General features: G+C 31.9%; 1 protein-coding gene across 1 annotated transcript in view; it reads left to right on the forward strand.

Moving 5' to 3' along the window:
• The first annotated feature begins 1,443 nt into the window (after nt 1–1,443).
• LOC129226426 (uncharacterized) overlaps nt 1,444–25,525 on the forward strand; it is a 100,485-nt gene continuing 76,403 nt past the window's right edge. The window contains exon 1 of the mRNA XM_054861029.1: nt 1,444–1,564. Within this exon, the coding sequence (XP_054717004.1) occupies nt 1,525–1,564 (40 nt within the window). The 5' untranslated portion in view covers nt 1,444–1,524. The remainder of the gene's footprint in view (nt 1,565–25,525) is intronic.

The raw sequence follows: 25,525 nt of genomic DNA on the forward strand, positions 1-25,525 counted from the left end.
TTGATGGCGTAAACTAGAAATTTGAATTGCCTGTGCAAATGTTATTTTTAAGTCTCCGAAATTGGGTAGAGATTATTTTTTGCTTTTACAAGGTTTCATAAGTATTTTTACTTGACGAATTGGCAGTATTAACTTCCTACTGTACAATTTCAAAAAGAAAGCAAAATGAAAATTTTTCATTTATCCACTGGTTAAACAATTTTCATTTACGGGTTTTACGCACTTTTTCCCATTTAAACCAGGGCCGTGGAGTCTGAGTGAAAATGACCAACTCCCACTCCAGGAATTTCTCAGTTTTTGATTCCGACTCCCTTTACTCCAAAAGCAGCCCGACTCCAACATCGCAACAATAGCAAAATGGCAGACTTTGAGGGAAAAGGATAGATTCCGACTGGATAGCCCTGCTTTAAATCCCCAAATAACTTGAAGTAAAATCATAAAAGTTCATCCAGTTCTTTTTAATAACTACACATATAAACAAACAAGTTTTTCTCCCGTGTACCAAACACAAATTTTCAATGACATGAAATTCTAAAAAGTAAGTAGTGCTTAAGTATTTATTTACTTGTCAGACTAGTGTGCCATTCAAGTACAGTACAATCTCTTTTATCCAGAATAACTGGGACCAAAGACAATCCAGATAAACAAATATCTGGATAATCCGGGTAATATGGGTAGTAAGCAAAACACATTCGTAAATAAGCAGACTTATCTTGGATTACAGCAAAGAACGATGCTTTGTAACAAAGTTATAAAGGATTGTTACTCGAAACACTTATAGTTCAGCTATAGTGGTGTCGGATTGACACTCCAAATACCCCCGGTCGTTTATTCTATGATCTAAGAAGGAGTTAAAGAGCGAATATAAAGAGCAAATATAAAGAGTGAATAATGGAGAGCAAATATTAAAGAGCGAATAATGCAGAGCAAATATTAAAGAGCGAATATAAAGAGCAAAAAATGGAGAGTAAATATTAAAGAGCGAATAATAAAGAACAAATATTAAAGAGCGAATATAAAGAGCGATTAATAAAGAGCAAATATTAAAGAGCAACTATTAAAGAACGAATATTTGGTGCATTTAATGTTCCATTCTTGACACCATAGTTTAGAATTATTGAGTAAATAAGATCCATTTTTAACCCTATATATTTGATCCGGATAAAACGAAGATCCAGATAAACGGTTTCCGAAAAAGAGGTTCTACTGTTGTTTTTAACAAACAAGTAAAGAAACGAAGATCTTTACTCTTTCACACTAGAACTTCTTAACAGTGATAAAATAATCCCTTCTTTATCGGAACAGAACTTTTCAGTGAAATCTTTTCCCGCGCAAAAACTTCCAAAGAGGCCGCCTCGGTCGTTCTTCCTCCGCATCCTCCACCACCCAGTGATGAATTAAAAGGCCTCTTTTCCAAAAGCTCGCATTCCATTCAGTGCGGTACGCAGTGCTCGAACGTGCCTTGTGAGCAGACGATTTTCCGCCGCAGCCCATGTCACATGTATCGGAACTCAGGAGTTCTCTATGCTCTCCAAGCTCCTATTAGTGTTGGCTCTACTGCCGGGTAATATCTTAAAGATTCTTTATCAACTATTTAGTTTGTATTTCATAATAGTTACATTTAAGATTACGTCGTGAACTAAATGTCATAATTTTGTTTAATTGAACTAATTTGTTAATAAGATAGAGTTATCAAATATTTTATTTTGAATTTCTTGGTTTGAACTTGTGTTTGAATATTGGAAGGATTTACAGGAATGATATTTTAAATTAATTTTTACAACAGAGAATGTTTTAAAAAAACTTCAAATTAAAATTCGATACATCATTCTTTGAACAACAAACCTTTACATTTTTCTCCACATATTTTATTACAGTTTGTTTTAAAAATATGCGTTTTATATAAACTGCTCAGTATCATTTGAAATTAACACTAGAAAGCCTAAGACTTCCACCACTTTGATTCAGCCACATAACTGAAAAAAATATTTTTCCCCCCATTAGAGTATCTTAATACTAAGCACACTGTTAAAAATATGAACGCAAAGCTTCTTTGTTCTATCATCGGAATTTTGAAGAGATTATGCCACAGGAAAGGGAAAAAAATATTACTACAAACCTCATGACCTTCGCAAAAACCGACAACATCACAACGGACAACTATCTTTTAATATTGAACTTGATCAAACAGGGGTCCCTCCAGGGGTATCCTGGGGTGCCACAAACAGAGACAAAGGGTGCTGAGAAGTGTCCACAATACCAATAAAAATATATATGATAGAGATAAGGAGATAATTTTAATTTGTCAAATTGTACCGCAAATCGGAAAAGTTGAGGAACTCCAGGCGTATAATAAATGTATACGGAAAACTATTTTCATCAGACGTTTTAACATTCAATCTCCAGACAGTTTAGACAAATAGCGACATAGCAAACTTTTTAATTTTATTAGCCTCATGGCTTAGATTCAAGTAAACGCTAGAACAACGATTTTATGAGTAAAACCTTTTCATCGTTTACCACTTCTTCGAATAAGAAAGTGAGAAAAAACTACAAAAACTAATAAAATCGGGAAAAAAAACTTTTTTTTCCTTTTTTTTGCTATTAAGTGCAACAAATATTTCGCTAAAACCATTTTCAACATATCTTATTTTTCCAAATCGTTTTGAGACTGAACAGCGTAGTGAAAATTTTGTTACTCTTCATATTTTCTTTTGATTCAATTGAAGAAAAACATGCTTCATAAACATTTTGTGAAAATTATTTTATGAGATTTTGTTCTACAGCCGTATGATTGTTGTTAAGTCAAATAAAACTGCTAAAGTCAAGTTCGGTCGATTTTGCTATTATATAAGATAAAATAATCATTAAATTAAACCTCTTGCAAAAATTACGTTGTTGAAATTTGCTTGGTTTGTTCTTGATACCACGAGATGTGTAATAATCAAAAGTGCGCAAAAAATAAAACTGTAGTTGTATTTTTCTCTTAATTTTTATTTACTAATAAAAAGCTTTACGAAAATATTTCAAACAAATTATTCTTCCCACCCTCAGATTCGTATATGACGATCATGAACGTTGTCACAAAAGCTACATCTTGCTATTCGTTTAACTTGGAAAGAAACGACGACTATACTGCCGTGTTAAGCACAAAAGCCGTATCTACAATTTTGGCAAAATTAAATTATTTTTACCAGGTGGTTCTTTGTCACATATTTTCCTCTAATACAATATCTTATTGTCATTTGTGGATGAGAAATATTTTTTTTTAGGAATTCTGAAAAAGTTTCATCTGAATCAAATATACATGAAGACACACAACTTTAAACTGCAATTTCTCAATTTGAACTCAACTGCAGATTTCACTTTTGCGCTTAGCACGGAAGTATAGTAAAACGTAGTAAAATTATCATTTCTCCTTCATCATTTCAATCCGAAATCGCGCAAAATGAACAAAGTAACTAACATCTAAAAAATCTTCTCCCCCCCCCCCTTTTTTTGGCCAAAATTTTTATATTTATTATGATGTCTACATTCTTTTACATTTAGTTTTTATTCATTTATTGATTTCATTGCATGTAAAAAATATTTTTATTAACTTTTGAAATGAACTGTCATGTTAACGTCAGTTTGCCGCATTCATTTCACCCGTTGTCTTATAAGGATTGCGAAGGGTAACTTCTTAATTCAACATCGACTAGTATATTTTCAAGCATGTAGCGCTGTTGTTTGGTGAGGGGGGGAGGAGTACATAAGGAGACGCCATCTCATAAAATATTTGGTCTTTTACTGTACAAATACTTAGCAAATGTAATTAAGATTGGTTCAAAATTACCTTTTCTTTTGGTGAATCCCTTCCTCCCACCAACCCTGTGAGATTCCCACAAAATTGTTTTCCGCGAAATGCATTATTACAAAAATGTATTCTGAAAATCATTGTAATTAAACCTATTTTAGCAGATTTTGTAAATATTATTAGGAAATGGACTTCGATGAAATCTCTTTCCACTATTTTCCCCCATCGTAAATTTATTTACTTTACTTCTTAAACTTAAAATCATTTAATTTTCAAGAAGTACACCCAAACCTGTTTTTATGCGATCTTTTTTTTTTTTTTTTTTTTTTTAATGCGTTTTTTTTTTTAATTTTTATTTATTTATTTTTTTGCGAATTTTTTTTTATGCGGTGTATTAAAATTTCAATCAGTTTGGGATTCAATTGACGAAATTATTTTTAAAACAAGTGCGAGGTAGTATCTTCCAATTGACGACATAGGCACCTCGGAGGGAAGTCACTGTGACCTCCCAAAAAATTTCTTATTCGGGAAATTTTGTTCGACTTCATGGCAAAAATTATCAGTTGGTTTATTTTGATTTCGTTTAAATATTACAATTTTGTAAGTTTTTGGGCTATTTTCTATGTGAGACTTTTTTTATGCAGTCCCTATCCTCCGCATTAAAAAAAAAAAATAACTGTGTTGCGAAAACAACTTTTTAAAGCTACTCGTGAAGTTTTGAACAATTTTTCTAATGCAATTTTTTATGCGGTCCCTATCCACCGCTTAAAAACAGGTTTGGGTGTATAGTTTTCTCATGCTCTAAACTCTGTCATCTCAGTCTAGCATCTACTCATCGTGTATTACAGTACCAACTCGTTTATCCGGAATTACGGGGACGAAAGACGACGAACTCGAGGTGGAGACAGGGTCAAAAATCCGGAAAATCCGGGTAATAAGCAAAACATATGCCTAAATAAGCAGACTTTCGGTTTAGTTCGATAAAAAACCATGTTTTGTATCAAACGTAAATAGAATTGTTTACAAAAGCTTGAAAACTCTAAAAAGAATATTTCACGTCATTTTTAGCTAGGAATTAGAGCTCTATCTTTCGTTTTAAACTAGTACGGCGTTTGAATTAATTGATTGAAATAGAAAGCGAATATTTTTAACGTCCTCTTCTTATCATTACTTTAAGTTATTACGTAAGTGAACATAATTTCTAAAGGCTACAAATATAATCAGGATTGTGCAGCGATCCAGATCAACGAGGTTCGGATAATCCAGGCTCTACTATACTTGGTAATTTTACTAATGTAGACATCCAATCAATGTTGATAGAATGATTGCCAATGGCAACAGAAGAGTTCTAAATAAAGGTCATTGTGAAGCTAAAAATAGCAGTACAAATTTTGTACAAACGCTGCGACTTTAGAAGGAACCCCATTTTGAATGCAAAAGATGTGTGAACCTTCTGTTGAAAGTCTTTAGAGTAAACATCGTAAATTTCTACTCGGATGATTCCAAAGGCTACCATCTTTTGTACCGAGAAAGAGGGCTTGGGTCTTAGAACCGCGAAATACACTGACACAAGTTTCATTGCTGATTATGCGTGTAACATTGACTTATTTTTGCTTATGTACAAAAGTCAACTCTTTACTTCCTTATAAGGTCATTCTTTAAAACGGGTAACTTTTCTGTCACACGCCTTTTACAGTAAAAACTTTTAGGAACAATTCATTTAACAATGATTTTTAACTTCGAAAAAAATATATCTATTTTAACCAGCCAACAATTTTTTAATACTAATTTTTATTTTAGTATATTTTTGGTTCACAACATGTGAATTCTCACCTCCGTGGCATGTCACACACCTTATCACCTTATGTGACTGTTTATGTTGCTTAATAACTTGTTTAATTAAAAGTATATACTTATTTATTTATTATTCCTTTCACAAGTATGTCAAATACTAATTGTTTAGGTATATTTAATTTTTTATCATTTTAGTAGGACAAGGAGCCACGTCACACAATAAATATTCACCTACGTTACCTAAATACAAAATGCCATTCTTCATTAACACGTGACAGTAATGACATCAAATTTTATTTTCCATGATACGAGGAAGTCCCCTTGCTCATTTTCAGCTGTAGTTGAAGTTGTGAGATTTTTGTCGCAAAACAAGAAGAGAGATTTTGCTTTAAAAACTTAGTGTGGTTATGCTGACTTCTCACTAGGGCTCGACCGATGGCATTTTTTGGCCGATGGGCCGATGCCGATTGTTGGCCGATTGTTCAAAGACAGCCGATGGCCGATGGCCGATTGTTTTCCTCCAAATGGCCGATTGCCGATGGCCGATGGCCGATGCCGTCGGCCGATGGCAAAAAAAAAATCAAACAAAAATAAATGGATAAGATTATCAGGGATTTAAAGGATCGCTGATTCATTTCATTTTACTTTCTTTCTACGAATAAGGAATCGTATAATCACAAAAAAAAAATCAGATTTCGACCTAAACTTCTATTTTACGATCACCCAGTTTAAAGTTCACAAGTTTTTCCGGCACATTTGTACATGCATATGTATTTAAGAACATATAGATATATCCATTTTGAACGCCTCCTCCGTTAATTATCGCAAATTCTCTTGTGATGTCTTCATGCGCGTAAACTTGCGTCACTCAAAAACGTTATGAAATAGTAAGTTGAAAACACATACTTACGTAGTATGATCTGAAAGTTCAGGACAAATTGTATACAACCTTACCCTGAGTAGTTCACATTACCGAAGCACATCTATCTACAAAATAGTCACCTTGGACGACTATGCACTTCTGCCAACGTTCGTACAGCTTTTCGAAGCACTCCTGGAAGACTTTTTACGCAACCTCCTGTAAAGCCTCTTGCGTTGCTGCTTTTAACTTCATCGTGGGGAAGAAGGCGACTTTCATGTTGAGGATGCACGGTTCGATTGGTCAATACTCTGATATGACAAACAAATAACACAACGTTTCGTCCGACTTAGCTCCGTGTGACTTTTACCTGTTCCCAGCAAAAAAACATTTGCAAGGACGCCGTTTTCTTCCGTCAGGAGAAGATAAAGCTGCATCACAGAAGGTAGCGAAAAATGGCTTCCAGGAGTGTTTCCAAAAGTTATATGTACACTGGACGAAGTACATAGTCCCTCAAGGTGATCTTTTGAAGTTGGATGTGCTTCGGTAATGTGAACTATTCTGGGTAAGGTTCTATACAGCTTGTCCCCGAACTTTTGGATCGTACTTCGTACAATATGTATAGGGTGTAGTTATGCTTCTCCTTTTTTGACTGCTGTATGATGAAAGAGCAAGAACAACAGCTAAAAAAAAGAAAGAAAAAAAAGGAAGAAAAACAAAAAGACTGTTTAATAACCAATTGATTTGTTTTTTTCTTTTTTTTTCTTTTCTTTTAATTGAACATATAACTAAGATTTCAGTAATATTGTAGTAATGTATGGATTTAGGTACACTAAAATTAGTTTAAAAACATTAAATTATGTCGTTTAATCATTAAAAAAAAGAATAAAACTATGAAACCGTCAACAAATTACGCAATTAAAGTGGAAAGATTGCACGTAGACATTTTTTAGTCATCAAATTAACCAAAAAAGGTAACAGGTAAATTACAATATTAAATCATAATAGGAATATTTTTGTACCTATTTAAAATTTATGAAAAGAAAAGTTTGCATTTTTCATAAAAGCTATTACAGTGACATACATTTTGCTGAAAAAAGAAATAGTCATAAAAAGAGCGAGGTTCTTAAAACGCAGCTATAATAAACAAACTCAATATTTACACCAAGTTAATAACTGAATAAATATACTACTTGATCTGATGTTTGCACACATAATATTGAACAATTTGATTGCTTAATCTTTTATGAAGCTTTACAAACAAGTTCAAATTAAATTTTTAAATTTAAGAATAACTTTCTGAAATTTAAAAAATTCCATAATAGAAAATCCTTGAAATGTTTCTATAAAAACAAAAATAACTTATTCATTGATTTTATATAAATACAAAAAAATATTTACTTACAACAGAAAAAACATCGATCACTATTAATGATGCAAAAAAGATGGCGCATTACGAAATATAGGTGAAACGAGTATGACAAATACGCAAAATGACATTTCTTGACGAAAATAAATAATCGCTATAAATATTTAAGAAATGCTTGAAACGACGAGGGAGGGTTAAGGGGGGAGGAGTCACCCACTGATTTTGGAGTAACTCACACTTCGGCCCCAACTTCGGCCTCATTTTTTTAGTACAGAACCGCTACCACCAACGCCTCGGAAGAGTTTCTGAATCTACTTCAGCACTTCTGAAGAAAAAATTCAAAAGACCTTTTGATTTTCGAATTATGTCACCATTCAAAACGTCTTTAATCAATTTCTTACATTAATGCTCTAGATTATTTCTAAACAATAAATTAAGTTTGAAAAAAAATCTCTAATTTTATGAATGGTGTTACTTTAAAGAGCTCAGAAGTATTAGTTAGTACTAGAGTTTAATTTCAGAAATTGAGGGAGTGGGAGGAGGGGCACGCAAGTGTTCTCGGAAATTCAAAAAATAGTCGTGAAAAATAGAGTTTAAAATAATCATAAACATGGAGCAGAAAAAAACTTTTAAAACTTGCACCGGAGTTTGTTTTGACGTGCAGTGGCAGATTTAAAATATAGCAAATGTTGCAATTGCACGGGAGGCCCCATAATTATAGGGGCACCGTAAGAGTTACAAAAATGCTTATGATAAATGTTTTACAACTTCCGTGATAGAGAAATAGGGCCCCAAAACGTATTTCGACGGGCCCCAAACTTGTAACTTTGCTGAAGCGATACAGAAAAGACTGCATTACTGTGATTCATATTACAAGTATTGAAAAATTAAAAATTTACCGTCGGTTCAACAGGAATCTACCAAAATGACACAAAAACCGGTTTCACCATCTCATATTTGTTTCCATGATCTCCAATTCGGCAATATATCACCAAATGATTGTCAGTCTGAGAGGCTAGATTAGTTTTGCATTGAAATAAGTAATTAATAGCTATAAAAAGTAAGTAAACCGGCTTTGCAGAACACCCGATCGAAAACAAAAAAGGAAGTGCACAACTGGAACGTACGCACACCCCACATGCGAAAACTTTACCTTCTACAGCTTACCATCTTAGAGTTATGACTTATGAGAGATATATACGTACATCCAGCTGCAAGAAACAACGCAATAATTAACTTGTTTGGTAATCTGAATGCAGTATTAAAAACTCTTTGAGGGGTGACTAAAATAGAAATTCATACTGAAATTTAAGTAAACAATTTTATATGAAAACAATAACTCTCTTTACTTTGTATTAAAAAGTAAAACAGCAAAGGTCCTTTTTTTTTTCAAAAACATCGGCCAATTCCATCGGCTTTTCGATGTATTTTAAGGCCGATGGGCCGATGTTTCCCGCAAGTTAGCATCGGCCGCCGATGCCGATGCCGATGGCTAAATTGTTGAACCATCGGCGCCGATGCATCGGCCAGGCCGATGCATCGGTCGAGTCCTACTTCTCACCTCCGTGAACTTGAATTTCAAGGATGTAAATTGATGTAAAAGAAAAGAAGTGATTATGTTTTCATATGCTTGACATGTGCAGATTGCGGCAACGAAGAAAGAAAAATTTTCCCTGAAAAATGTATCTATTAGGCCTACACATTAATGGAAAATCCTTCACCTCCGTAACAGACCTTATCAATGTCATTATTTCTGGGGTGAAAATAAATGATGGAGGGTAAATACTGTAATAATAGTCATTCTATCAAAATTATAAATTGCCAGTATATCCTCAAATTTACTAAATACTACTTTTTAACATACATTTGAAACTACTAACTAAGCCGTACTTTAATTAAGAGAGCTTAATATTATACTCCCACTAATCATTAAAATAGCTGATTGTTTGCACAAATAAAATAACTACTTTGATATTAAATTGGCCTCGATTTTTAAATATTAAAAGGTTTTCCTTTTTTTTTATTTCCTTAAACAAGGCACTTTTTTTATTTATGAGTTAAAAAATTGGAACTTAGCCGGGCTATTGTTTATGGTTATTTCTAGTAGGTAACACTTTCATCTAAGTATGAAAAAAAAAAAGAAAACAAAAGGTTTCGAAATTGAAAAGTATTAGTAAGTTTCCGGAGGTCAATCTGAGTTGGAAACATTGAGGCTCCAATAAGTACTTGTATCTAAGAGTGATAGACAAAGAAGCCCCTATGCCCCCCCCCCCGATTTTTTACAATCCATATTTTTTCCAAAATTTTACGCGATCTCGTCAAGTTTTGCGAATTTACGTTCAAAAAGTTGTTTTATCTCACTTTTCTTATACGGGATTCCTTTTCCTTCCCAGCTGTATCCGTGTTTTACCTCGTTTGTCCTAGCCTTTCTCATGCGGGGGCGATGGGTGCCAAAGAATCATTGCTATGGGCCTCCAAACCTGTAAACTCGCCACTGATGCAGAAGCTACAATTTGCTGCAGAGAAAGGGAGAGGAATGTATTTACAGATCTTGCTTAGCTTTTAAAAAATAGGTATGTTAGCTGATGTTAATGATCTCAATTAATTAAGAGGCAAAATTGAACCTTTAATTACCTTAACAGTCATTTAGGGAAACTTTGACCTTGGATTTATTTTTCACCACTTCATATTCTTCAGTACTTGTGACTTTAAAAGAAACAGTTCCTGGTCTAGTGCTGACTTTGATGAAAAGATAGGAATTTTCTTTTTCAAAATAAGTTAGTAACGCTAGGGCAAAGTCGAATATAGGGGCAGTGAAAGGGTTGAAAGTTTGAAAAGTCACCTATCTAGCAGTATTTCAACTATGTTTTTAAACACATACCTGATTCCAGTCAAAAAATGAATTGCTCTAAAGATCAAGTTATATAATAACAGGGGTCTTTTTCAAAAATACTCATTACTGTAAGTTGTTGATTAATACTCATACTGTAAGTTCTTGTGGTTAGTCAAACATAAATTTTGTTATTATAAAATTATAAAAATTTTATGATTAATACTTTAAATATTGATTAAGATGCCTTGAAGGTCAAGCGCAATACTTATTTAGTTAATACTGGGCATGTTTTTATTATAAAGGTTTAATACAATTTGTCAAGTACACGTGGGGCAAAGTGAATAAGTCAAAGTGAAATAGTTGACATCGTTTACTTATTTATCAATTTATCATATCACTCACGTATTCATACGTTAATTAATTTACTTATATTCCTTCCTTTATTAATTCACTTATTTTTTATTCATTCGCTCTGTATTTTTTATTAATTTATTCATTTATTTGCAATTTTATTCATCCATTTGATAAAAAATATTTTAAAAATTCAATTTAAAAAACATTTTTTAGAAAAATATTTTAATTTTCCCTTTGTCCCACCGAAAAAATTTTTTCACTTTTTTTTAAAAGTACTATAAATTTACTGCCAAAATTTAAAAATAATGTTTCAATGCAAGTCTTAGCACAAAATATATTATCCTTCCTTTATGTACTGTAATTCTCAAAAAAAAAAAAAAAAACAAAAAATCCAATTTGTTCAATTTGAAAGCTATCTTAACAGTATTTCATTTTGCCCCACTTTCTCTTGCATAGCTAAAGAATCCACTGATTCTGAAGACAATGATTGGGAACTACTGTTTAAATGTTTATTTAAAGTTAAAGAATTCTCTAGTTCTACAATAGAAATACTCCATAAAATACAATAAATAAATAGGAAAATAAAATCTCTTGGTACTGTAAATAACGAATTGATGTGTGCATCACATGACTTCCTTTTACTCTAATGTAATGCCATTTTCTCATTATTGGCAGTTTTAATGTGATTCAACAGTTTACTTTCTAAACATCACTAACAGTGGCCAAATTGAAACCAGATTTAAAAAAGAAAAAAAGAAAAAACGCCAAATTTGTCGCCAAATTGGCGACAAAACTTGGCTACTAAAAGACTGGCGATATATCGCCAAGTGTCCGTCAAATTATAACACCACTTGAGTTTACATCGAAATTAACAATGATTCCCCCCCCCCCTCAAAAGGGGCAAACGACCCCCTTTGGAGCATCCGAAAGCGACCAAAAAAATAGGTGCACAACTAGACCTTACTAGGAGTCTAAGTACCACATTTCAACTTTCTAGGACATTCCGCTCTTGAGTTATGCGACAAACATACACATATACGCACATACGTACATACAGACGTCACGAGAAAACTCGTTGTAATTAACTCGGGGATCGTCAAAATGGATATTTAGGGTGTCTGTACGTTCCTAGGCATATATATTCAGGTGTGGTCGAGTTGAAAAAAAAAAAAACTCAACATTCATTCGGGGGTGGGCAAAGTGAAAATTAAGGCCTATTTATGAGTGAAAATTTTTTCGCGAATACAATACTTCCTTTTTTGTAAAAGGAAGTAAAAATTAAAGTTCGTAAATAGTTAGAAATTTAATTTTTCTGATTCAAAAGTACATTACTTTTAATAAATTAACTTAATTTATACTACATTTCTTACATAATTACCGTAAGTGGCAGGATACCTTTAAACCAGATTTTTATTTTTTTTACATTACCCTTATACGAGTACTTTTAAACGGTTTTTGTATTTGTTTCCGTTTCGAATAATTATATTATGCTTTAAAATGTTTTCGTTCATGACAGTAGATGCAACGATACAATTAAAATAGGAATGTGTCAATTAAAAATGGAGAAATTGTTAATCAAAGTTACCCCAAAATGACTGTATATAATAAGATGCAGAAATAAATGTCTTATTCTTATATAGAAAAAAAATGCAACATCAGCTTCCAATAAAAGAGGAAATAGTAACGTAAAAATAACAACAACGCGCAGGTACATACAAAAAAATTATCCTTTTTCTTCTCGTAAAAAATGCGCTCCGATCAAGTGGGTAAAAAACGATTGTGGAAGATAAGTAAGGTTACTTACCTAAGTATATAATCATGTCTTTTTTAATGGCTTGCTTATTTCTATAGATTTTTTTTTTTTTTTTTTTGATATCAGAACTCTCTGAAGCTTTTTAATGTAATCCTCTTTAAGACCTTTAAAATTTCTGTCGTCACCTGAAAAAAGAAGAAAAAAAAAAAAAAAAAAAAGCTGAACTCATACATGTTTTTTTTAATTACTTCATGTAATAAAGAAAACTCATGAGTGTAGAAAGCATATTAATAAAAAATAGCTAATTTAAAGAGTTTTGCTCAAATCATTTTTTTTTTCTTTTGAGTTGTCAAAAAATCTTTTCCGGGCGAATCAACTTAAATCTTCAAAAGTGGTTATTATGCCTGGAACGCAACAACAGAAAAAGGGGAGGTGGTGGAAGAGTTCTGTATTTTTCTTTTTAAACGGTTATTATATTTAATTAACTGTATAATTTGAGCTTAATTTATTTTTCGGGTGTGACATTTATACGTATATATTGCTACTTAAATCCAGGAAATTTAATAATTGGTTTGTAATGCGTATATTTTTGAAAAAAAAAAGTTATATTTATCTATTTAAATATAAATAATCAATTTCTTAGAAGAAAAAAGTTTTGTATTGCAAAAAAATTATAATTTGTCATGTTGCGAGTGTGACTTTTCACACAAATTACCACTTTTTAACTAATGGTTTTTTACTTCCTTTTACAAAAAAGGAAGTATTGTATTCGCGAAAAAAATTTCACTCAAAATTCAACCTTAATTTCCATTTTGCTCATCCCCGAATGAATAATGTTGAGTTTTTTTTTCAATCCGACCACACGCGGATAGGTGCCAAAGAACGTATAGACACCCGAAATATCCATTTTGACATTACCAGAGTTAATTCCCCGACATTCCCCGATGTGCGTATGTATGTCGCATAACTAAAAAACGGTATGTCCTAGAAAGTAGAAATTTGGTACGTAGACTCCTAGTGGGGTCTAGTTGTGCACTTCCCTTTTTGGTTGCATTCAGATGTTCCAAATGAGGTGTTTGACACCTTTTTGGGGGGAAATCATTGTTAATTTCGATGCAAACTCAAGTGGTGTTTTAGTTTGCCGGACACTTGGCGATATATCAGCAGTCTTTTGGTCGGCAAGTTTTGTCGTTAACTTGGCGAAAAATTTGGCGATTTTTTTTATTCAAATTGGTCACTGTTGGTGATATTTAGAGAGTTATCTATTGAATCAAATTAAATTTTCGAATAATGGGGAAATAACATTAATTTGGTGTAAAAGGAATTCCTGTGATGCACACATCAGCTCGGGTTTTTTTTTTTTTTCATAAAATTCAAGGTTGATTTAAAGATATGTAATAATTGCCACAAGTACATTCAAAATGTAGTGATATTTTTACTGCCAAAGATTCAAATTCAAGGCGTAAAGTGCAAAAATATACTTACAAGTCACACCCGTTACATTGTTCATGTACTAAATTTTTGTGCCCTTTGGTTTTGTTTAAGTGATAATGAAGATAAAATGAAACTCAAAGGACTAAAAATGGTTAGGAGGTCAAATTCAGACAACTTAAATGAAATCAGTCTAAATTTTAATGCCATTGTGAATAAATATGAGCACGAAGTAATAGAATTTTATTTAGGCAAAATATAATGGTAATTTTGTATCAGAAGATAAGAGTCCTGTTACAGAAAAAATCTATTGAGCAGTGGTGACGATTCGGGGAAGGGGAAAGAGGGGGACAACCGCCTCCTTCCTTTTTTTATGGTTTATTTATTCTCCAATTTAGAAACCAAAACTAGAAATTATAAAAAAGCAGAAATGTCAAAATTTTCGGAACATTATTACTTGTTATACGTTGTATATCTGTTTATGAAACATTGTTTAGCACAAGCAATAACTTTTAGTTTATGTATTCGTTGCTTAGATATTAGTACATCAATTGTTTTACTTAAACAAGCCATACTGGTTTGATAAACTATTACCAAGGTTTCGTTCGCATAGAGAATTCATGTCTAAGTGTCTCTTCGGAGATAGTTATTGGGCACAAAAGTCATCAAAATCTTAAAACGTGAGTTAAGTTGTTAGATTTACATCAATTTCCACTTATCTGCTTCAACATTCTCAAAACCAGTCTTAACAAAATTTTGTGCTTTTTTTCCTTCTCTTTTCATTTTTGCTGCCGCTAAAAGTCCCATGGCTTTTAGGTGTCCCCCTTCCCCCTAAAAGCTCCAATGGCCGTCACTGGTTTTCAGTATGACGATGATATACTTTACTATAATGGTACAAATGAATTTTGAAATATTTTCTTTAAAATGACTTCGAATCTATTTCAATCATTGAGTTTTTGAATATTTTTAATGGTAATTTTTTAAAAAGGATCGAGCTCTAAATTAAACTACAAGAGAGTAGCAGATAAATTTGTTCGTCAAAATTGGTAAAATGGATATACATATATTTCCAAAATTAGAAAGGAGGAAAAGATGTATTCTAATTACTGGAAAAAAGAAAAAAAAATAGAAACATTTGTTATGAAGATTTCCTATGCAGAAAGTTTTAGTTAAAATATCCTTTTTAAGGCATCAGAAATAAGTTGTGAACTATATGAAAACATTGGAGGTTATAATTGTGATCAATTACATAAAAATCTCAGATTTTAAAGATGAAATTATTATTTCTTTTTCACTTTTACGCTGCTAAATTTTAATACTAAATGAAATGTGGGAAAACGTACGATGTCGAATATATTTACACGCATATCAGACGTGATTTCAGGATCATTTCTAATCTTTAATGCATAATACAGGCACAAAAGAGGCATTAAAAACACTGCGTACACTTATATTTTTTGAGCGTTTGTGCGAGACAACTGAAACTAACGGGAAAATAGGAGAGTCTGGAATTTATTTTCTGCAAAAGTTTCTCTGCGTAAATAAAAGGTTTTCCAGGATCTTTCACGATTATCCTTCCACTTATTTTCTTGACTGAACTGACTTTTCCCAACCTTCAGTCAGCACAAACTTTCTGCTTAATTATTCGTATAAGAAAAGTATTGTATTTATTTGGTTTTATTGATTGATTTATTTGTTTTGAAATCGAGAATTTTATTTTTTCAATAAAGCTTTAATGTGATTGCTGCTTATCTGCAGAAAACTAATTCATTTTTGGCATGAAAATGAGATTCTTTGTAAGTTAGAAACGTGTATAAAACGTACTGCGATCGAGTTGCAACTGTTGAATTGCAATTGCAATTTGCGGTGTAGAAGTTTGTTTTTTCTCACCTAAATGGTGCTCAAGACTCTCATTCAATCAAAAACCAGAAACATAGAAATAAGTACCACAGTGAGAAGATTTTAAATTTGAAGTGTTGTTCTAAGAGTAATTATATTTCCTTTCTGCAATCCATTTAGCTGAATTAAATAGTTTTGTGGTAGAAAGAAACGATCTCGGTAAAAATGTAAAACGGTTGTGAAAGAGAGAAAAATACGACTGCTATAAAAATTCTAATTAGATCCCAAGGCATAGAAAGTTAAAAATCTAAAGTGAAAAAAATCCAAGATATTTGAATATTTGAAGCAGGCGGAAAATTATTATTATTTTTTTTTGCTGAAGAATATTTATAGATTAATTAATTTAAGAAATTGTTTTCATATTTGTAATATGATTACGATTCTGCACCAAAGGTAACTGCTTCTTCCTTTTCAGCTTGAGTCCAGGACGGTCCCTATTTGGTTTAGACCTACTAAGAGTATTATGCTGTAAAGGTTATAGCTTCTTACTCAAATTTTATGAGGGTGCTCAATAACCCCTCAATTTAACATTAGCCAATTAGCCATACCATAGAAAATGTCACAAATTTAGAAACATTTAATTTCCCCAGCTCTTTTTTTTTGTAAATACATATTTTATTGTAATGTACATGCATATTACTTGTGCATATTATAACATGTAGCATTGTTTTTTCAGTTCAATTTATTTTTAACCCCCTCCCCACTCTTATTTAGTTTGGGAGTTGAGCACCCTCTTTCAGTTCAAATAGGAAGCTAAAGTTCTTCCAGTATATTACTATTCACAGGTCTAAAAATATTGAGGGGTGTCCTGTTTTCAAGGGAGAAACTTTATTTTTACATGTATTTTTGAACCACCCTAAGCTATATTCTTTACTTCTTTTAAATAAAGGCAAACCAAAAAATATACTAACATTTCAGCGTACGGAATGATTAAGGTTCAAGACAAAAATGGCTTATAATTTTGAAATGCTACTGGAATTTGTTTTTACTGAAATCATAAACAAAAATTAATTCAAAACTGAATCTGACTTTCCTTTACTAGTAATAATGCTGAAAGTCTCTCTGTATGGATCTCTCTCTGCCTGGATCTTTGTGACGCGCGTAGCGCCTAGACAGTTCGGCCGATTTTCATAAAATTTGGCACAGAATTAGTTTATAGCATGCACCTCGAAGTGCTTTTCGAAAATTCGATTTTGTTCTTTTTCTATTCCAATTTTAAGAACATTTTCCCGAGCAAAATTATCATAAGATAGACGAGTAAATTACCAGATTATCATAATGTGGAACCGTAACATGGGCAAGCATAGCAAATTGGCGAGAAATACATAATCCATTATTTGTAAATATACAGGCGAACCAAATGACCTTTTAATTTTCTACTACGAGCAAAACCGTGCGGGTACGACTAGTATTTTATAAAACAGTGACAGCTTCATCTGTTTGCGAAGACGATGCTCTTCCAAATGGAAGCTTAAAATATTGGCTGTGTTTCGTCTACATTACTGAAGGACAAAGCTGCGAACGGTCGACATAGTTGTCAGAAAAGTGAGAAATTGAAGTCGAAACACCTCTTATAACAGTGACTAAAATGTGACTCGTATGTCACGTGGCAGTTACATAAGGGTTCCCATCTAATGACGTCTAATTGTAAATTCATCCACAGGTTGAGCAACTTCTGAATGTCAGTCCGCGGAAACGTCACCACATGACGTTGAAGTGACGTCTTCACAACGTTCTTCATGTATGTTACATATCAGTGTTTCTCAACCTTCCTCGACCCGCATCCCGGCAAGAGATTTCTCAAAAAATTAGAAAAAAAATTTTTTTTTTGTCTTATTCTTTTCTTTTCTCCTTTCTTTCTCTTAAAAAAAAAAAAAAGAAAGAAAACTTGCATTTGCTGAAAGGTAAAAATTTATGTATTTCTTTACAGGCCGTTAAAATCTCTCCCTCCTCCTTTTTTTTCCTTTTTTCTTTTTTCAATAACTAAATAAATAAATAAAATAAAACAAAGCCTTTCGCCTCGGGTTTCCATTAAACACTTGTGAAAAAACTTCGCGAACGGCCGAGTGCTTTTTTCTTCCTTCTTTGCAAAATAAAAATAATAATAAATATATAAATGAAGGTTTACTTGGCAGAACTATTACAAAAAATATTTCAATGTTAAGAATAAGGTAACTAGTTGCAGTAATAATTATACATAAGTAATAAACATTGCTCTAAAACATAGAAACCTATGAAAATAAATCACAAAACTCGACTAAAGGATGTCGTATAGGATATAATTGAAATTATTATAGGTGTTTTCTTCTTCTTTTTTTTTTTTGTAAAGATATTTTTTAACTAGGCCGACCAAAAATCACTGTGAACCTGACACATTATTCTGTCTGCCGGGTCACCGGCTGAGAATTGCTGCTCTATATTACACAATCACTTGAACTTTTAAACGTTAACTAAATTTCAAAGAAAAATGGTGCACGAGCTATCTTCCTTTCGAATCGTGTCAACTTGCAGTTTCTAGAATTGAACTTTCTAAATAAAACAGCCCTTTAACAATTTAAATAAATAAAATAACATTTAAGAAAAGTCAGCTCGGAAACAATGTAATAATTATTTGAAAAAAAAAGAAGACTGAGAAATGTTGAAGCATCATGCTCACTAAAAAATTTTGTCAGAAGGCTTCTTTTTCGAAAAGACATTCAACCGGTTTCCATTTGAAGACAGAATCTTCATAAGTATATTAATCAAAAAATAACTTCTGTTTTTATCGTAATTAGTAGTTTTCATCGATCTACATTTTCTTGGATATATCTTACTGTAACCTAAATCCTACTTAAATAGAGAAGACCTAAATTTTGTATAAAGGAGATTAAAAATTCCTTAAAATTTGAACTGCTGGAAGTTGATTTTTTTTAAAGATTTTTTTCGCAACAACTAAGTATTAAAGCTTAAAGCTATTTATATTATAGAGACATTTTCAAATCTTACAAGAAAGAAAAAAAGGACAACTTAACAACAAAAAAAAAAAAAAAACATAACATTTAACGCATCCGTTTTTCGCCATGGAAGTTTTTTCCTAAACCATTATTCCTGCCACCAGTAAAAGTTCTTTTTTTTTTAAATAAATCAATTTTTAATTCAGAAAAAAAAATCAAAAACTTTAAGTAGATTACAGACGAAGAGCTTGCCAAAGGTTTTGTTTGTAAATTGAACTTTTGCTTTATAAAACTTAAAAAAAAAAAACTCATTGTGATAAGGTGATTAATGCTTGCGTAAAGAAGTTTTGTTTCGCAGCATTAAAAAACTTTCTACTTCTATATTTTCATGTTTCTAGTATTGTATTAAATAAAATCTATTTTCTGTTCTCAATATCGCTAAAAAATTTCATTAGATAGCAATATTTGTTGAAATACATTTCTGATTACAAAAATACATGAGCAATGAAAAGCTTATAACATATAACACAGGAAGATAACATTTGGGTTAGGTATAAATGTTGTTTCTAAACTTCGCTCTAACCTTTTAAGAATTCAAACACGCAACCTTCCATTCAAAAGTAGCATGTAACTTTTTTTTGGATGATAAGGGAAACTAGAAATGGAGGCGTGTTAGTTATGACATAAAGAAGTAAAAATATGAAAAACGTTTTTAAAATATATTTTTTGAAATATACCTCTACGTTTCTAGATCGCAGTTAATACATTGATCATTCCAAGTGCGGAACTAGATATTTTGGTAGCTCCTTAGCCTTAAATTATTCTCCTAAAAACTATTTTTTATACTTTTTTATGAAATTTTATGACATCTTTACTGTTTTTACCAGAAAAAAATCGTATCTTGCTTTTTTTTTTGTATTTATAGAACAAAATCTACTGACAAAACTACTTCCAATATCTCGTTTACATAGAATGGCCCACTTTTAAATAAAGAAGACTCGATCCAGTTTGCCTAATTCATGTAATTATCAAATATAAATTCAATTCAAATAACATCCAATCAAAAATTTTATTTAAATCAAAATATATTTCGGTATGCCGCACGAGGTCTAAAATTTATAATATTCTACATAAAATCCTATTTTCTATAACTGTTTTTAATTATAAGGAAACTTAAAAAATTAAGTAGCTGATTCATGTTAACAGGGAATTTGAATAATATTGTTTTAAAAAGAAAAATTTGCTCTTATGCGATGCTTAGGTCACCAACATTAGTACTCTGAAATAAGGATTTTTACTTCCTTTTCCAAAAAAAAGGAAGTATTGTATTCGCAAAAAAATTGTCACTCAAAAATCGACCTTAATTTCCATTTTGCTCACCCCCGAATGAATGTTGATTTTTTTTTTCGACTTGACCACACGTGGATAAGTGCCTAAAAACGTATAGACACGCGAAATATCCATTTTGACGATTTTCTCATGACGTCTGTATGTACGTATGTATGTATGTGCGGATATGCGTATGCATGTCGCACAACTCAAGAACGGTATGTCCTAGAAAGTTGAAATTTGGTACGTAGACTTGTAGTGGAGTCTAGTTGTGCACCTCCTCTTTGGTTGCATTTGAATGTTCCAAAAGGGGTGTTTCACACCTATTTGGGGGGAAATCATTGTTAATTTCGATGCAAACTCAAGTGGTGTTATAATTTGGCGGACACTTAACGATATATCGCCAGTCTTTTGGTCGCCAAGTTTTTTTGCCATATTGGCGACAAATATGTTTTTTTTTTTTTAATCTGTTTCAATTTGGTCACTGTTGGTGATATTTACAGAGTAAACTATTGAATCACATTAAAATTACCAATAATGGGAAAATTCCATTAAATTGGAGTAAAAGGAAGTCATGTGAACCACACATCAGCTCGGTTTAAATTAAGTTTTCATTATGAACAAATTAGTTACAAAACAAAGCATGAAAACTAATTCTGCCACTAATCCTGTTGGTCTTGAGTACCTCCTGAATATATAAATATGACCACCGTTTTCCCCAACCACCCCCCTACTTTTTAGAAATGGCGACCTTCCCCCTCCCCCTCCCCCCCCCCCCCCGTAGAGTGGTGAAAAAGAATAAATGGATTAAAACATAAAAATAAAGTTAAATTACTCTTAATGAATCTTATAAAAGAGTTATCTCGCGTTCTCCTTCCATGGTGAATACGATTCTAGAATTAACAGATGGCGCTAATTTCATATCGTGCATTAACTGAGACCACAGTCTTTTCACATATAGACAATTTCATACGTGATGAATTTGACTCAAAATCAAAATGGACTGCAGTGAAGCTATATTTTTCAAAACATTTCTTTTCATCTTGTTGTTAAGATTTTAAAAATAACAAAATAATAAAACGAGTTTTAAATTGCTCAACTTATTTGCGCAGGCGTGACATTTTCACGCATATTTTTGCACTTTTTCCCAAAATTTTCTTTGACCTCTAATTTTCATTCATACGAATATAAGGAAACATTTTGCATCATTATACGAAGTATCAACTTTGCAAAAAGTTGTTTAAAAAATAATGATTTGTACGTGTTGCGGGCATATCTGTATGGTCACACCCGCAACACCTACGGATTTTAACTTTCATACATTCTAATATAAAGAAACGTTACGTTCATTGTATGAAGTATCAACTTTTTATAAAGTTGTATTACAAAAATAATGATTTATACGTGTTGCGGGCGTGGCTGTATGATCAGACCCGCAACAACTACGGATTTTAACTTTCGTACATTCGAATATAAGGAAACATTTTGCATCATTATACGAAGTATCAACTTTGCAAAGAGTTGTGTTTAAAAAATAATAATTTGTACGTGTTGTGGGCATGGCTGTATGGTCACACCCGCAACACATACGGATTTTAATTTTCATGCATTCTAATATACGGAAACGTTAAGTTCATTCTATGAAGAATCAACTTTGTAAAACGTTGTATTTTAAAAATAATGATTTGTACGTGTTTCGGGTGTGACTGTATTGTCACACCCGCTACGAGTACAAATTATTATTAATCAAATGCAATGTTTTTAGAAGGATAAGACTTATCTTTGAACAAATGTTGAAATTTACAAAACATTAAAAGGTGATGAATAGGACGTTTAAAGAAAACGAGCTAATAAGTGCATCACATAACTTCCTTTTCCACCAATTTAATGTTATTTCCTTATCATTGCAATTTTAATGTGATTCTCTCTCTTACTCTCTAAATATCACCAACAATGGCCACATTAAAACCAGATTTAAAAAAAAAACGCCAAATTTGTCGCTCAAGTTGGCGACAAAACTTGGCGACCAAAAGACTGGCGATATATCGCCAATTGTTCGCCAAATTATAACACCACTTGAGTTTACATCGAAATTAACAATGATTTCCCCCCAAAAAGGGGCAAAATACCCCCTTAGAAACATCCGAATGCAACCAAAAGGGAAGGTGGACAACTAGGCCCCACTAGGAGTCAACGTACCAAATTTCAACTTTCCAGGACGTACCATTTTTGAGTTTTGCGACATACATATACACATACGCATATACATACGTACATACGGACCTCACGAAAAAATTCGTTGTAATTAACTCGAGGGTCGTCAAAATGGATATTTCGGGTGTCTGTAGGTTCCTAGGCATATATCCACGTGTGGTCGGGTTGAAAAAAAACTCAATATTCATTCGTGGGTGAGAAAAATGGAAATTAAGGCCGATTTTCGAGTGAATTTTTTTCGCGAATACAATACTTCCTTTTTTGTAAAAGGAAGTAAAAATAGCTTTTAACGCCATACGTTCCGGGGTGTAAAGTTTTAAAAAATCTGTTAAAAATAGAGACTATCTAGTTTTAGCAAGAAAGCAATTGCTGAGAAGAAATTTATTAAAATATACTCTTACTTACAATTAAAAAAACTGAAAAAATGGCACGTTAGTTTAATTAGCACCGTTTTAAAGAATTATAAATACTTTCAACATAAAATCATTTTAGTACTTAGCGCAATTTACTGCGGAAATTCATATTAAATAAGAGAAACAAAGTGAATCATTTTGAACCGTAAAGTACTTCTATGCATATTAAGCCGAGAATAATTAGTATTTTTGCTTAAGTAAGTATTATTTCAGCATTTTTAAGCGAACTGTTAGCTAATTAAACTTCCAAATAGTGGAACTATATTATCTTTTCTCGGGGAAAAACGAATTTCTAAAATGTTTTAAATTAACTGCAAACACATTTGAATTACGAGCTACGTATAGCTAAGAATATTTTTAGTTGCTAGACATGATTTCAGGTTTAAAGTAAATATTTGACTAAAAATGAGCTGAAAAATATTATTGCTGTGTCACTCGATATTTCTGAAGATCCTTTCTTACTTTTTTTTATATTTCAAATTTATTTTAGTTGAAGGTAATTACGGGTTTGTGTGTGTGTGTGTGGTGAAAATTTTTCTACTTTTAACAAATACTTAAAAGAAAATACACAGGAATAATCTTGGACTTAAAAAAAATATATTGTTATTTCACACTTAAAGCATATATTATGACAAAAAAAATTATATAAGGAATAGAAATAACAAATATTTTTATCTCTGTCAGAATTTTAAATTAGTTTAAAGACAAAACATAAGTATGCCATGGAGCTAAAAAAAAAAATAATTAAATTTTACTTAAAGATATATCAAGAAAACAATTTTAAGGTTATTATAAATTGGAATCCATTTTTGTTTTAGTTACATTCTTCGGAATAAAACGAAATAAAGTTTTTATAAAAACATAAATCTTTTTCAAGTTATTCTGGGTTTACCCAGAAGTGTAAAAATGAATTTCTCTTACCACATACTATAAAATATTTCAATTTTTTTTCCGACACGTAAAATATTTATGTACGTATTTCCTTAATAGCATCTACCATTTCTCTAGCTATCAATCTCTCTCCTTTAAGTTTTTGCCGTGTTTTTATTTTTATGCGTTCTAGATAGATATGATAATTGGTGTTATTATATTGCAGTTAAAACAAATTAAAATGTTAAACAATGATAAGAGAACATATTAAACACCATGTATTAAAAAAAATTACCTATTATTTGCATAAAACGAAAAAAATTGCAGAGCAATTTAATAATCTTTAAGTTAGCTTTAGGAAACTCTGAATAAATCTGTACTTTTACAGACAGTTAGAGCAATAAGATTTTTCTGTCTTTCAACAGTAACAAGCCTGTTTAGAATGGAATTCAAAAGGTTTTGGAATACTTTCTTTTGGGCGATTCTCGAAAAAATGTCCCGTGCGTAATGTCATTTTTTTTCCAACTAACCAAAGCATTCAAAAAATAACTGTTGGGGAATAATACATGCTTTAATATACTATCAAAGCATACCAGTTAATCCCATATTTAATTGATAGTTACTTGAATAAAATAAAGATCTTAATGTTACGCACGGGACATTTTTTCGAGAATCGGCCTTTTGTACATCTTCCTTTGGTCATCTGGTATATGTTTTTTTAAAGCTTTTGATCACATTTAGACTTAAAACAAAAACAGGTTAACTGAAGAAAAAATACTACCTTTGGGCCTATCTTATATAAATGTTGGGTTTCTTAAACTTTTCACTTTCTGGTGGAGGTTCATGATAACATAGTGTACAGCAGGCACACCATTTCGAACTTTTCTGGAGTTGGGGGGGGGGATGAATTCTCAATACTAATTTTGTCGTGAAACAGCAAAACCCACTCCCACATATGTGCAAAACCATTAATTTTTCAAAACCGGCGGAAGGTATTAATTACTTGACCCCCTCTCCCTCCTAAATAAAAAGCCTGGTGTACACTTTTAGCAAACCAAATATAAAAACATAGCAATGAAATTACAACTTTTAAGTAATGACTTTAAAGAAATTTCGAATAATTTTTAGCATTTTTTTCTAACGAATAATACATGGTCAAAGCATCGAGCAAAGTACATGAGGTTTATTTTTAAAGCTACTTTTGCAAACACATTCTCGAAAATAAAAGAAACTGTTAAAAGTTTCAAAGAACATTTTGCGAGACATAACTTGGGAAGAAAGGCAATAAATAGTAAAATTTTCTTTGCATATTTTAAAACGAAAGTAGAGTTTTACTTTATGGGCTTGCGGCAAAGTTTGCATTTCTTATCTGTAAATGAAACTTCACCATTACATTAACTTCAAGAAACTTTTCTTTTCCGTTCTTATTTCACTGAAAAATGAGATTTTTGTATTGTGGGTTAAAAGCTTTTCTGTTTTCAAAATATCCCCCCTCCTCTCAATTTCCCTCTCTTTTTTTCGTTTGTTTGTCATAGCTCTTAGCACATTTAAAAAGTAAGCACTTTTCACAATGTAGATAGTAATGATGCGGTGCGTTGAGAAAATATTAATTACTTTCTGTTTGCTCAAGTATCATTCTTTTTATTTTAATTTATCATCATAACTTAAATAGCATTCC

The sequence above is a fragment of the Uloborus diversus genome, chromosome 7, assembly GCF_026930045.1.
Source record: "Uloborus diversus isolate 005 chromosome 7, Udiv.v.3.1, whole genome shotgun sequence".
NCBI classification, from domain to species: Eukaryota; Metazoa; Arthropoda; class Arachnida; order Araneae; family Uloboridae; genus Uloborus; species Uloborus diversus.